At 35.2% G+C, this 12,829-nt stretch overlaps 1 protein-coding gene across 1 annotated transcript in view; it reads left to right on the top strand.

Annotated features, from left to right (window-relative positions):
- SREBP (Sterol regulatory element binding protein) overlaps positions 1–12,829 on the top strand; it is an 89,069-nt gene that overhangs the window by 43,403 nt on the left and 32,837 nt on the right. The window contains exons 10-11 of the mRNA XM_089098627.1: positions 746–932; positions 8,905–9,191. Coding sequence (XP_088954753.1) covers positions 746–932; positions 8,905–9,191 — 474 coding nt within the window. The remainder of the gene's footprint in view (positions 1–745; positions 933–8,904; positions 9,192–12,829) is intronic.

Here is a 12,829-nt window from a genome sequence, read left to right as displayed (position 1 = left end):
GAAAAAAAATAAAATAAACAAGCACCCGTGATCATTCTTCTGGCCAAAAGTGTAAAATTCCACATTTTTGTGTATAGGAGCTTGAAACCTCTACAGCATGGTTCTCTGGTACGATAAAGCTGAGGGTGTGATTTTCATTAAGATTCTTTGACTCTTAAGGAGTGGTCCTCCCCTTTTTCATAAACAAGGCCAATTTTCTCAGGCTTGTAACTTTCAATGGGTAACACTAAGCTTGATCAATCTTATATATCTGGAAGCAGCAATATCTGGAAGCTGACTCTTTTGATTTATCTTTTGATATCAAAACCAATTTTTTTGTTAGGGTTTAGGTTACTATTGAGCCGAGTCGCTCCTTACTTAGAGTCTGTTACCACGAACTGTTTGAAAAATCGTCTCAGCATATTGACTGTTTTTTCCTGACAGACCTTTTATTTTTAATATACTAATCTGTCTTTTGCCATTAACGATATGGTTATAAGTTGGGGTCGCTCTACCCAGAAGTCACAGCAATTCCTGAGGCGAACATTCCTTTCATGAGATAAAACTGCATATATGGCAAAGAGATGGGAGCTCCTTGTAAGACTGGACCTAATGACCCCCCCCCCGTCCTTCAGGAATTCTTGAAAATTACCCATAAAGACGTAAGTTATTTAAGGGAAGGGAGGGTTATCGAACATCCCTTCCTGTTTCCTTCTGTTTTGGGCTCCTACTTTAAACGTTTTTCTTAATTTTTTTTTTTTTATAGATGTACAGACAGTACGTCTTACACTGTGCTTTTGACGCTATACTTTCTTCGAATCGGCCATCAAAGAAAAATGACGCAGTTGGCATTGTGCCAGAAGGAGATGCCTTGACTTATATTAACCTCTTGGATGGTATTTGCTATGCCCCGTCTGCCTCTGGAGAGGATTTGAAAGGAATCAGGATTGAAGGTGGGTCAGAATTTATAAAATGGACTTGTTTTGTAGTGATGTTCTCATTTATTATTCAGATGTTGCTGTCCATTAGGTAAATGCAGACCCATGTGGAGGCACTGTATTATTAGGCATATTATGTTCTTTATAATGATGTTCATCTCTTGGCACCTTCTATATTTAAGCTGTGTGTAAACATTCTATATTCAAACACCTTCTTTATTATAATACAATGCCATAATATAATATGCCTCCTCCAACAATGTAAGCTTGAAAGCTCTTCTCATCGCCAACATATTTAGTTAAAAATTTGTTAAGAAGATTGTAACCAAGCCTTGGAATTGAAGTATATTTCTATCAGGGGAGGGGGCTGGTTGGCTGAAGCCTCCTTCCAAAAGGTTTTGTTACAAAGAAGCGTCGTAAATTCTAAGCCAGCAAAATTTGAATGTTGTAAATAGTTAGCTCAGCAAAATTGAATTGTGCAAAATTACATTTTGATAACTTTGATAAATAATATGGTTTTAAGCATTAGGGGAGATGAAATTTTCTGTCAGAACTTTACTATTGACTACTCTTAAAAGTCCATTTTTAAGTCTTTTATCCATGGGTACTCTTGGAGAAGCAGGGATCCTAAATGACTGGAGAGATCTTGGCCCTGCCAAGAAGAGAAGATATTTTACTTGAAAGGAGAAATAATAGTGGTGGTAGCAGAGGTTTCATTAGACCTATCAACAAGGCCGTACAAAGGATTTTTTTCGGAGGGGGTTTACTCAAAGATTTTTTTCGTGGGGGGGGGGTTACACAAAAAATCCTCAAAAAACGCATACAAAATTTGTTTATATCCATTTTTGTTACGTTTTTACGAGTCAAACAAACATTTCGGGGGGGGGGGGGGTTCAAACCCCCCTAACCCCCTTTCTTGGTACGGCCATGCCTGTCAACTCTTTTGAAATTTTTATATATAACTTGAAACTACCTAGAGTCAACATAGTTTCGAGTGTTTTTGTTTCTCAGGTCTTAGGAGTGTAAACGAGGCAGTGTGGGGAGAGGCGGAATCCAGGGGGCTTGTTTTTAACTGCATCGTGTGCTTTTACATTTTCTAATAATTTATATGCAGTTCAGTTTTCCCTTTCTGTTCTGACAAACCCCTGCACCCTCAGAAAAAATCTTTTCCGTCCCTTCCTGTAAAGCACTATATTCATCGTGATTTCTTTTCAATATGTTCGAAAAATAAAAAATAAGCTGTTATACGGGGATGATTTCTAATAATTTATATTCAGTCCAGTTGCCCCTTTCTGCTCTGACAAACCCCTGCACCCTCAGGAAAAATCTTTTCCGTCCCTTCCTGTAAAGCACTATATTCACCGTGATTTCTTTTCAATATATTTGAAAAATAAAAAATAATCTGTTATACAGGGATGATTTCTAATAATTTATATGCAGTTCAGTTGTCCCTTTCTGTTTTGACAAACCCCTGCGCCCTCAGGAAAAATCTTTTCCGTCCCTTCCTGTGAAGCACTATATTCACCGTGATTTCTTTTCAATATATTCGAAAAATAAAAAAAAATCTGTTATACAGGGATGATTTCTAATAATTTATATGCAGTTCAGTTTTCCCTTTCTGTTTTGACAAACCCCTGCGCCCTCAGGAAAAATCTTTTACGTCCCTTCCTGTGAAGCACTATATTCACCGTGATTTCTTTTCAATATATTCGAAAAATAAAAAATAATCTGTTATACAGGGATGATTTCTAATAATTTATATGCAGTTCAGTTTTCCCTTTCTGTTTTGACAAACCCCTGCGCCCTCAGGAAAAATCTTTTCCGTCCCTTCCTGTAAAGCACTATATTCACCGTGATTTCTTTTCAATATATTCGAAAAATAAAAAATAATCTGTTATACAGGGATGATTTCTAATAATTTATATGCAGTTCAGTTTTCCCTTTCTGTTTTGACAAACCCCTGCGCCCTCAGGAAAAATCTTTTCTGTCCCTTCCAGTAAAGCACAATATTCACCGTGATTTGTTTTCAGTATGTTCGAAAAATAAAGAATAATCTGTTATACGGGGATGATTTCTAATAATTTATATTCAGTCCAGTTGCCCCTTTCTGCTCTGACAAACCCCTGCACCCTCAGGAAAAATCTTTTCCGTCCCTTCCTGTAAAGCACTATATTCACCGTGATTTCTTTTCAATATATTCGAAAAATAAAAAATAATCTGTTATACAGGGATGATTTCTAATAATTTATATGCAGTTCAGTTTTCCCTTTCTGTTTTGACAAACCCCTGCGCCCTCAGGAAAAATCTTTTCCGTCCCTTCCTGTAAAGCACTATATTCACCGTGATTTCTTTTCAATATATTCGAAAAATAAAAAATAATCTGTTATACAGGGATGATTTCTAATAATTTATATGCAGTTCAGTTTTCCCTTTCTGTTTTGACAAACCCCTGCGCCCTCAGGAAAAATCTTTTCCGTCCCTTCCTGTGAAGCACTATATTCACCGTGATTTCTTTTCAATATATTCGAAAAATAAAAAATAATCTGTTATACAGGGATGATTTCTAATAATTTATATGCAGTTCAGTTTTCCCTTTCTGTTTTGACAAACCCCTGCGCCCTCAGGAAAAATCTTTTCCGTCCCTTCCTGTAAAGCACTATATTCACCGTGATTTCTTTTCAATATATTCGAAAAATAAAAAATAATCTGTTATACAGGGATGATTTCTAATAATTTATATGCAGTTCAGTTTTCCCTTTCTGTTTTGACAAACCCCTGCGCCCTCAGGAAAAATCTTTTCCGTCCCTTCCTGTAAAGCACTATATTCACCGTGATTTCTTTTCAATATATTCGAAAAATAAAAAATAATCTGTTATACAGGGATGATTTCTAATAATTTATATGCAGTTCAGTTTTCCCTTTCTGTTTTGACAAACCCCTGCGCCCTCAGGAAAAATCTTTTCCGTCCCTTCCTGTGAAGCACTATATTCACCGTGATTTCTTTTCAATATATTCGAAAAATAAAAAATAATCTGTTATACAGGGATGATTTCTAATAATTTATATGCAGTTCAGTTTTCCCTTTCTGTTTTGACAAACCCCTGCGCCCTCAGGAAAAATCTTTTCCGTCCCTTCCTGTAAAGCACTATATTCACCGTGATTTCTTTTCAATATATTCGAAAAATAAAAAATAATCTGTTATACAGGGATGATTTCTAATAATTTATATGCAGTTCAGTTTTCCCTTTCTGTTTTGACAAACCCCTGCGCCCTCAGGAAAAATCTTTTCCGTCCCTTCCTGTGAAGCACTATATTCACCGTGATTTCTTTTCAATATATTCGAAAAATAAAAAATAATCTGTTATACAGGGATGATTTCTAATAATTTATATGCAGTTCAGTTTTCCCTTTCTGTTTTGACAAACCCCTGCGCCCTCAGGAAAAATCTTTTCCGTCCCTTCCTGTAAAGCACTATATTCACCGTGATTTCTTTTCAATATATTCGAAAAATAAAAAATAATCTGTTATACAGGGATGATTTCTAATAATTTATATGCAGTTCAGTTTTCCCTTTCTGTTTTGACAAACCCCTGCTCCCTCAGGAAAAATCTTTTCCGTCCCTTCCTGTGAAGCACTATATTCACCGTGATTTCTTTTCAATATATTCGAAAAATAAAAAAAAATCTGTTATACAGGGATGATTTCTAATAATTTATATGCAGTTCAGTTTTCCCTTTCTGTTTTGACAAACCCCTGCGCCCTCAGGAAAAATCTTTTCCGTCCCTTCCTGTGAAGCACTATATTCACCCTGATTTCTTTTCAATATATTCGAAAAATAAAAAATAATCTGTTATACAGGGATGATTTCTAATAATTTATATGCAGTTCAGTTTTCCCTTTCTGTTTTGACAAACCCCTGCGCCCTCAGGAAAAATCTTTTCCGTCCCTTCCTGTTAAGCACTATATTCACCGTGATTTCTTTTCAATATATTCGAAAAATAAAAAATAATCTGTTATACAGGGATGATTTCTAATAATTTATATGCAGTTCAGTTTTCCCTTTCTGTTTTGACAAACCCCTGCGCCCTCAGGAAAAATCTTTTCTGTCCCTTCCAGTAAAGCACAATATTCACCGTGATTTGTTTTCAATATGTTCGAAAAATAAAAAATAATCTGTTATACGGGGATGATTTCTAATAATTTATATTCAGTCCAGTTGCCCCTTTCTGCTCTGACAAACCCCTGCACCCTCAGGAAAAATCTTTTCCGTCCCTTCCTGTAAAGCACTATATTCACCGTGATTTCTTTTCAATATATTCGAAAAATAAAAAATAATCTGTTATACAGGGATGATTTCTAATAATTTATATGCAGTTCAGTTTTCCCTTTCTGTTTTGACAAACCCCTGCGCCCTCAGGAAAAATCTTTTCCGTCCCTTCCTGTAAAGCACTATATTCACCGTGATTTCTTTTCAATATATTCGAAAAATAAAAAATAATCTGTTATACAGGGATGATTTCTAATAATTTATATGCAGTTCAGTTTTCCCTTTCTGTTTTGACAAACCCCTGCTCCCTCAGGAAAAATCTTTTCCGTCCCTTCCTGTGAAGCACTATATTCACCGTGATTTCTTTTCAATATATTCGAAAAATAAAAAATAATCTGTTATACAGGGATGATTTCTAATAATTTATATGCAGTTCAGTTTTCCCTTTCTGTTTTGACAAACCCCTGCGCCCTCAGGAAAAATCTTTTCCGTCCCTTCCTGTAAAGCACTATATTCACCGTGATTTCTTTTCAATATATTCGAAAAATAAAAAATAATCTGTTATACAGGGATGATTTCTAATAATTTATATGCAGTTCAGTTTTCCCTTTCTGTTTTGACAAACCCCTGCGCCCTCAGGAAAAATCTTTTCCGTCCCTTCCTGTAAAGCACTATATTCACCGTGATTTCTTTTCAATATATTCGAAAAATAAAAAATAATCTGTTATACAGGGATGATTTCTAATAATTTATATGCAGTTCAGTTTTCCCTTTCTGTTTTGACAAACCCCTGCGCCCTCAGGAAAAATCTTTTCCGTCCCTTCCTGTGAAGCACTATATTCACCGTGATTTCTTTTCAATATATTCGAAAAATAAAAAATAATCTGTTATACAGGGATGATTTCTAATAATTTATATGCAGTTCAGTTTTCCCTTTCTGTTTTGACAAACCCCTGCGCCCTCAGGAAAAATCTTTTCCGTCCCTTCCTGTAAAGCACTATATTCACCGTGATTTCTTTTCAATATATTCGAAAAATAAAAAAAAATCTGTTATACAGGGATGATTTCTAATAATTTATATGCAGTTCAGTTTTCCCTTTCTGTTTTGACAAACCCCTGCGCCCTCAGGAAAAATCTTTTCCGTCCCTTCCTGTGAAGCACTATATTCACCGTGATTTCTTTTCAATATAGTCGAAAAATAAAAAATAATCTGTTATAGAGGGATGATTTCTAATAATTTATATGCAGTTCAGTTTTCCCTTTCTGTTTTGACAAACCCCTGCGCCCTCAGGAAAAATCTTTTCCGTCCCTTCCTGTAAAGCACTATATTCACCGTGATTTCTTTTCAATATATTCGAAAAATAAAAAATAATCTGTTATACAGGGATGATTTCTAATAATTTATATGCAGTTCAGTTTTCCCTTTCTGTTTTGACAAACCCCTGCGCCCTCAGGAAAAATCTTTTCCGTCCCTTCCTGTGAAGCACTATATTCACCGTGATTTCTTTTCAATATATTCGAAAAATAAAAAAAAATCTGTTATACAGGGATGATTTCTAATAATTTATATGCAGTTCAGTTTTCCCTTTCTGTTTTGACAAACCCCTGCGCCCTCAGGAAAAATCTTTTCCGTCCCTTCCTGTGAAGCACTATATTCACCGTGATTTCTTTTCAATATATTCGAAAAATAAAAAATAATCTGTTATACAGGGATGATTTCTAATAATTTATATGCAGTTCAGTTCTCCTTTCTGTTTTGACAAACCCCTGCGCCCTCAGGAAAAATCTTTTCCGTCCCTTCCTGTGAAGCACTATATTCACCGTGATTTCTTTTCAATATATTCGAAAAATAAAAAATAATCTGTTATACAGGGATGATTTCTAATAATTTATATGCAGTTCAGTTTTCCCTTTCTGTTTTGACAAACCCCTGAGCCCTCAGGAAAAATCTTTTCCGTCCCTTCCTGTGAAGCACTATATTCACCGTGATTTCTTTTCAATATATTCGAAAAATAAAAAAAAATCTGTTATACAGGGATGATTTCTAATAATTTATATGCAGTTCAGTTTTCCCTTTCTGTTTTGACAAACCCCTGCGCCCTCAGGAAAAATCTTTTCCGTCCCTTCCTGTGAAGCACTATATTCACCGTGATTTCTTTTCAATATATTCGAAAAATAAAAAATAATCTGTTATACAGGGATGATTTCTAATAATTTATATGCAGTTCAGTTTTCCCTTTCTGTTTTGACAAACCCCTGCGCCCTCAGGAAAAATCTTTTCCGTCCCTTCCTGTAAAGCACTATATTCACCGTGATTTCTTTTCAATATATTCGAAAAATAAAAAATAATCTGTTATACAGGGATGATTTCTAATAATTTATATGCAGTTCAGTTTTCCCTTTCTGTTTTGACAAACCCCTGCGCCCTCAGGAAAAATCTTTTCTGTCCCTTCCAGTAAAGCACAATATTCACCGTGATTTGTTTTCAGTATGTTCGAAAAATAAAGAATAATCTGTTATACAGGGATGATTTTTCCGGTGATTTGTTTATTTGGACTTGAGCTGTGCTTGGGTAAAGCCGTTCGGTGTGCCAGGTATGCAGGGTGCTTAAAAAAAAAAAAAATAGGAGACGAAAAAATCGAAATTATAAGATTATAAAGATTTGTCGCAAAATTAAAATTTGGAAAAAGTCTCTTCAGCCCCTATTGACTTTAATCTCACTACGGAGGCCTAAAGGTGTTGACAGGTTAATTCCTTGATGAATAGCCCTTAATAAAGTGATTAAGTAATCATTATTTTTTTTAAATGTGTTTACAATTTACATTTATTATCATTGAGTCAACCTGACCTGACCTGACGCGGCGACTATGTCTTTGAAAGATAAAATCTGAGCAGAATATCTGTCTACATAAAAATAACTTCCAATACCTCTATGCAGTCCGCTAACTTCGACCATGCAGAGTTGTAGCCAAATTCGTAGCATTTTCTCCAGATGCTGATTTCAAAGACAATAAGTGTTGAGATCATTTTAGGGATGAAAGGGATTAGTCACCTCCTTTGAAATTTTAAGATGGTTATAATTGGCCATTTCAATAGAAATTCATCAGCAGTAAGTCAGTGGCCTAAGATATTTTTTAATCCCTCTAAAACTAACTTTTCAGGGAACCTGCTGACTTATTGCCTATTAAATACTCTACCTCCAAATTTTTCCTTAAATGTGGGGTGTATGGGGTGTATGCAGAAGGAGAAAAAATTTGCCTTAGCGGCAAATGAATTTATTTAATTTTTGCAGTTTCTCGGCATAAGTAGTTTATTAGAGCTCATCGTCTTTCCACAAAAAGTAAGCAAAAGAAATGAGCAAGACTTTCAATAAATCTCGTGGAAAGATACATACTCGTAAATAGTATTCTATTTTTTCGATTTCTCGTTCAGGGATTTTTCATAGAGATAAAAAATATAGAATAGAAAGGGTAGAGAAAAAAATAAAACTTCTAAAAAGCTTGATTTTAAGCTAACAAAAGAAATAAAAAAGCAAAAAATAATACTCATGTCAATAGAACTTTTGTAGAAAAAGTGCCCAAAAGCAAGCTAGTTGTGATAAAAATTCATCAAGAATTACTTGACATAACAAAAATAAGCGAAAATCATTTCTTATTATTATTATTTTTCACGTATGACCTACCACAGAGTTATAATGACATTTTTTCCTTATATCTCTAGAGTATGACAGCGTTTGCAGTTGGTGGGGCTCTGTTCTTCTAGCTGCGAATCATTGGCTTCTGGGAGAGAACGACAAGGTAACCTCGTTGCACTCTCGGATTGAGGCTGGTCCTGGAACTTCAAACCTCCTCTCCCTTCAAAACGCTATGCTAGCTTCCTACAGGTCAAGGAGACTTGCTGCATGCAAAGCTAGGGAGGAAGTTTGTTATAAGCTGATTGGGAAGGCCAGCAAACATCTAGAATTTCTTTTGGCGGTTCCACAGTCATCTGGCGATAATATTGTTCTGGTTAGTTTTTCCCTGTCTTGGCTTTTTCATTATTCCTGTAATCTTTTTTTCATTATTTTCATTATTTGTTCCTCTTTCATCTTTTATTTTTCATCTTTTTTTCATTATTTGTTCTGCTCTGTCTTTTTACTTCCCATTTTCCAGGAATAAGCTAAAAGGAAACGAGGTTGCGAAAACAATCATGTTGGTGGGATTTTATTCCTGACCTTAATGGCCCATTACCTCAAACGGGGGGGGGGGGGGGTTTAAAAATTTAAAAAAAAGTACCGAAAGTTTTGGAATTGTAGGGAAAATATTAGAAATTATTATGAAAATCGGTACTTATGCATTATATATAACACTGCGCTGTACACGAAAGAAGTCAAGTTTGGGTATTGCTAAAGAAATAAAATAAAATAGGATGAATATAATAGTTTAGAAACAAATTTGGGCTATATATTTACAAATTAGGGTGGGGGGGGGTAAAACATAGCATATATTAAATACGTAACCTAATCTAGGTACCTTTTTTCCCTCTAAACCCCAAAAAAACAACAGTTTAAATATTGTAAAAGCAATAAGCAATCGCGCTTTGCAATCCATATATGTCTTGCAAATACCCGTTTGACGAGTTTCCATTTGTATTTCCTTGTACAGTCTATAGCGCTTTATTATATATTAATTTTATTTTATTTATTTATTTATTACCCGTCAAAAAAGGTACAAAAGACGGAGTATCACTATAAAAGAAAAAAGACACACAAAAAACAAATTCCAACACATTACACATATTCGAACAAATTACAGAGACGAGAAACAAAAACTTAATTATACACTGCACTGCAGGTACGTAAGAAATTTTACTTTTTAAACTCCCAAGTACTGAAGAAACATAAGCAATATGATTGATAACTCCACTTCAACTAACCTAACCTACAGCAAATTGCTTGACAACTTGAATTCAAAATCAACGGACTCAATCAACTAGACTAAAGATGACAAGAGACGGTAAAAAGACTAAATACGACAAGAGATGTGCAAATAAAATTAAATAGACAGCAATTTACTGCCTTAGCAAACGGTACCAAAGATGGAAAGAAACTTTCTCGTTGTACCGTTTAATTTGTTCAATTATAGCTGCCGTCGGGTCCGCAATTTTAAAATTTGTAACAAGGTGCGAATTTCTTGTCCACGGCGGGAGCCGTAACAAGAAATTCACATACTTAAAAAACGCGGATATGAGCTTTCTTTTCTCTGGCTCGGGAAAAATTCTCCAAAACGGGCTTAGAAAAAGGAAATGGGGAAGGGATACTGCGTTATAAAGTCGAGCCAGAATTAAACGGATTTTAGATGAAACTACTCTACTGTAAGCAAAAGCCATGCGTTTACGGAGATGATCAATAAGAAGGGAGCAGGTAGTTTTTAGATCCTATCCAATTGGTAAACCAATGTACCCGTAATGCGTGAGTACAATCTCCACTTTTGATGTTGTTGTTGTTGTGTTTTCTGTTTTTTGGCTTTTTTTTTGGGGGGGGGGAGGGGGCAGGGGTTGAAGTTCCATGGGAATTTGCTTGCGTCTTTAATACAGAACGAGTACAATTTTGCAACGATTCCTATAAAGGTGATAACTGGTCTGACAGTAGTGGGGAATGGAATAGTGTATTGGATAATCTTTCTTACAAGAAGGGATAACACACAAAAGTAGGGGGTTTTCAGGTGGTAATTTTCTAGGATGAGGACTTTTGTGGACCACCATAGGAGAACCCTCTCTCCTCTTTTGTGCAAACATAGCTTTTAATCCATTCTGGGAGGCAAAAGAAGACATAAAAAGAGATTATTTTTATGTAGCCAAACCAAGAGATCCCGTAGACTTGCCCGCAGACTTACTTTATGTACTTGACATTGCAGACAAATGTACAGTAAAGACAATATTAGCGATAACTGCAACTTTAGAGTCTGACATATGTTCACGTCAGGGGAATATTTGTTTGCACGATAATTTACTTACCAAATCATGCAGTTTTAGTTGCTTTGTCAAGCTAGTTTTTTTGTTTTTCAACTAGGTTAAGTTGAAAAAATTACTGTGACAATTGAATATTCTTTCTGTGTGAACGCAGATTTTGGAAACTTTTTCATTGGAACATCTATGCAGATTGCCGGTTCGATTTTTTAATAACAGGAACAACTGTTGAAGAGACAATTTTCTATAAACATTAACAGTAACAGGTTCTACCCATTAACGCGCCTCACGAATATTGACTACTGCAGTCGTTTTCTTGATTGTGAACCTAGCAGTGGCCCCAATTTAGGAAAATGTTGTCGGAGGAGGGGGGTAAAGATTTTATTTTAGTAAATATGCATAAGAAACCTGTTTTTTAGAAATCTGGGAGGGGATTTGTTTTTGTTAATGGAAACACCGAAAAAGATATTTTCAAATGTAGGGGGCAATTTATCCCTCTGCTCCCTAATTGGCGCACATGGAAACTAGACTAACAGTGCTGCTGATAAAGATTTTTGAAGTACACCTTGAGTCTAAACTCAGATCCATTTTATTATTGATAAATTGAAGAAGTTTCGTAGAATGTAAAAGAAGCTGGAGAATTTTTAGCTTTTACTGACTACTTTTTGTCGGTGTATTTTTTCTTTTTATCTTCGTTGTTCAAATTATAATGGTTTAACATATTTAATCCTATTTAATAGTTTTTCTGTCAAGGTTATATTTTCCACTATTTGTGGTTCTTATCGCTACCGTAGTTTTCAATGCTGCCATCGTTATAGTAAATGTTTTCTTTTGCCTTTGTGCTAGTTTTATGATGACCTAATGTCATGACGCAGTGACAAGACGACATAATAATCACAAGTAATCATGATGACGTTATCCTTCATGCATATTTATTAAAATTCATTACAGATTCTTAAAGGCCATTTAAATTGAAAATTATGAAGTAATTTGTTTCAAAATCATTATAGCTATTATCATTAATCCTTTACTATCGGACTAAAGACCATAAAAGAGCAAAGATTGTGAAATATATCATTATGAATATATTTTTTTAATGAGTATTAATTACTATGATTTCATTACTATAGTTTTTTTGGTGTGCCATACTCGGATGTTGTTCTTGTGTTCCCTCTGTTTGAATTGACTTTGATTGCTAGTCTCTATTGTGCATTGTAGTTGCATTGCACGTGTTTTTAAGTTGTTTGTGCAGTGCTTCCGCAGTGCAACCCTAGCGGCTAGCTTAATCTACTTCTTCTATATATAAATAATTTATTTGTGCAGTGCTTCCGCAGTGCAACCCTAGCGGCTGCTTCAGTCTGCTTCTACTATTTATAAGTAATTCGTTTTTGCAGTGCTTCCGCAGTGCAACCCTAGCGGTTAGCTCAATCTAGTTCTTCTGTATATAAATAACATTTTTGTGCAGTGATCCCGCAGTGCAACCCTATCGACTTGCTCAATCTACTTCTGCTATATATGAATAACTTATTTGTGTAGTGTTTCCACAGTGCAACCCTAGTGGCTAGCTCAATCTACTTCTGCTATATATAAACAACTTGTTTTTACAGTGCTTCCGCAGTGTAACCCTAGCAACTTAATCAGTCTGATTCTGCTGTATATAAATTGATCAAAAAAACTGTTTGCACAAAATAAGTTTTTC

Source organism: Artemia sp. Qi Xiang Cuo, chromosome 13 (genome assembly GCF_049724085.1).
Source record: "Artemia sp. Qi Xiang Cuo chromosome 13, ASM4972408v1, whole genome shotgun sequence".
Classification (NCBI taxonomy): Eukaryota; Metazoa; Arthropoda; class Branchiopoda; order Anostraca; family Artemiidae; genus Artemia; species Artemia sp. Qi Xiang Cuo.
The sequence above is the reverse complement of the archived record's forward strand: the minus strand, read 5'-3'. Positions and strand labels throughout refer to the sequence as shown.